This window comes from Phyllostomus hastatus, unplaced genomic scaffold (genome assembly GCF_019186645.2).
Source record: "Phyllostomus hastatus isolate PE091 unplaced genomic scaffold, TTU_PhHast_1.1 phas_scaffold_200, whole genome shotgun sequence".
Classification (NCBI taxonomy): Eukaryota; Metazoa; Chordata; class Mammalia; order Chiroptera; family Phyllostomidae; genus Phyllostomus; species Phyllostomus hastatus.
The window spans coordinates 2329843-2331395 of record NW_025334016.1 but is presented as its reverse complement, the minus strand read 5'-3'; the positions used below and the strand labels follow the sequence as shown (position 1 = coordinate 2331395).

The 1553-nt window shown below is 53.3% G+C and overlaps 1 protein-coding gene across 1 annotated transcript; it reads right to left on the bottom strand.

The window, feature by feature from the left end:
• Window positions 1–485: 485 nt before the first annotated feature.
• Window positions 486–1031, bottom strand: LOC123832786 (ferritin heavy chain-like). The gene has a single exon (XM_045860605.1). It carries the CDS (start codon window positions 1029–1031, stop codon window positions 486–488), a length of 546 nt encoding a protein of 181 aa, XP_045716561.1.
• Between the last annotated feature and the right edge of the window lie 522 nt (window positions 1032–1553).

The following is a 1553-nucleotide window of genomic DNA, read 5'->3' as shown; positions in this document are numbered from 1 at the left end:
TCCCCGCCTCACCTACCCCCATATACCACATTGTTTATAAGACAAAGATTAATTCTGCATATTCCAGGGTCCCATGGTATACCCCTTCTCTTAATTCTGTCCATGGCGTCTCCAGGGGACGCCATGGACAGAATATCTCCTCCTATCCAGGGTACATGGAAAACCCCTTCCCTCCATCCAGGCTCCAGAAAATACCTCTTCCCTCCATCCTTGGACATACCAAGGTGCACTTGATTGAGGCATTAGAAGGGGGCAATGGAGAGACTCCTGCATACCTGTTTTAAAACTTAAAAGGCGAGGGTTTTGCACACACGTATCAATGAAACACCTTTATTTATTTAGGAACCAATAACTTCATTGGAAGAAATGGTAAAACTGGAACATAAAAACTTAAGTGAACATTTTGAAAGGTAATATGGCAATAGGCATGCTCAGCACAGTGACCAGGGGAAGTCACATGTGGCTATCAGGAAGGCAGTCCAGGCTCAGTTCTTCTTGCTGTCACCCAGGGTGAGCTTGTCAAAGAGGTACTCTGCCAGGCCGGATTCCGGAGCTCCCATCTTGCGCAGCTTGATGACGTGATCCCCCAGCTCTTTGATGAACGTCGCCTGTTGGGGCAGGTAGTGACTCTTCAGGAAATCGCACAGGTGGCCGTCCCCCTTCTGGGTGGCCAGCTGGTGCAGATCAAGCAGGCTCTGGTTCACCACGATGGACAGGTGGAAGGCACACTCCAGGGCCTTCAGGCTGTTCTCCCACTTGTTGCGGTCAGGCCTGCTGATGTCCCGCAGGCGGATTCGGCCCCCGCGCTGGTTCTGCAGCTGCATCAGCCACTCCGCGAGTGCCCTCTCCTTGCTCGACTGCTGCAGGAGGAACTCGACCAAGTGCCTGCACGAGGTGCCATGGAAATAGGACGCCATGGACGTGTACACGTAGGAGGCGTAGAGCTGCAGGGTGATGTGGTTGTTGACGGCGGCCTCACACTCAGGGTGGTAGTTCTGACGCACAAACGAGGCCCCAGGCGGAGTCGCCATGTCTGGAATTGCAGGCTCGTGGCACCAAGACTAAGGCAGCGCAGAAGCGGGGGCTGCAGCCAAGCAGCAGTGGAGTCAATGGTAGAGGCTGCGGCCCTCGGAGTGTCCCCGCGGTGGGTGACCCGGGCAGCCGGAGTCTGAATCTATGGCGGACGCAGGGAGACGTTAGAGGGTCCCTTCCTGGAATCTGAGAGGGGGACACCTGCTGGACCGGATCCAGGATGGCACCCGGAAATGGGTCTGTTACTAGGTGGGGGGAGGGTTGGAGGCAGTTTCCTGGGGGGAGAGGCGAGGATGAGGGCGGAGGGGCAGGAGCCTTGTGTTCCAGGTTCCATCAGAGCCTGCTGAGGCCTAGTGACTTTGTGCTGGGCACCTAAGTTTTTAATTTGGCAATATTCCTATTTTCAAGAATTTTCTCTTGTTCTCTAATCACTCCCTTTAAAAATACTGTTTCCCCCTTGTTTTACTTAAAATTGTAAGAATATGAATTTGGATTTTTTTTGGCAAAGTTCTCTCGTGTGT

Bases quoted from the DNA above. Each gene is read 5' to 3' on its own strand.
- LOC123832786 (XM_045860605.1), bottom strand. From the start codon at position 1,031: ATGGCGACTCCGCCTGGGGCCTCGTTTGTGCGTCAGAACTACCACCCT.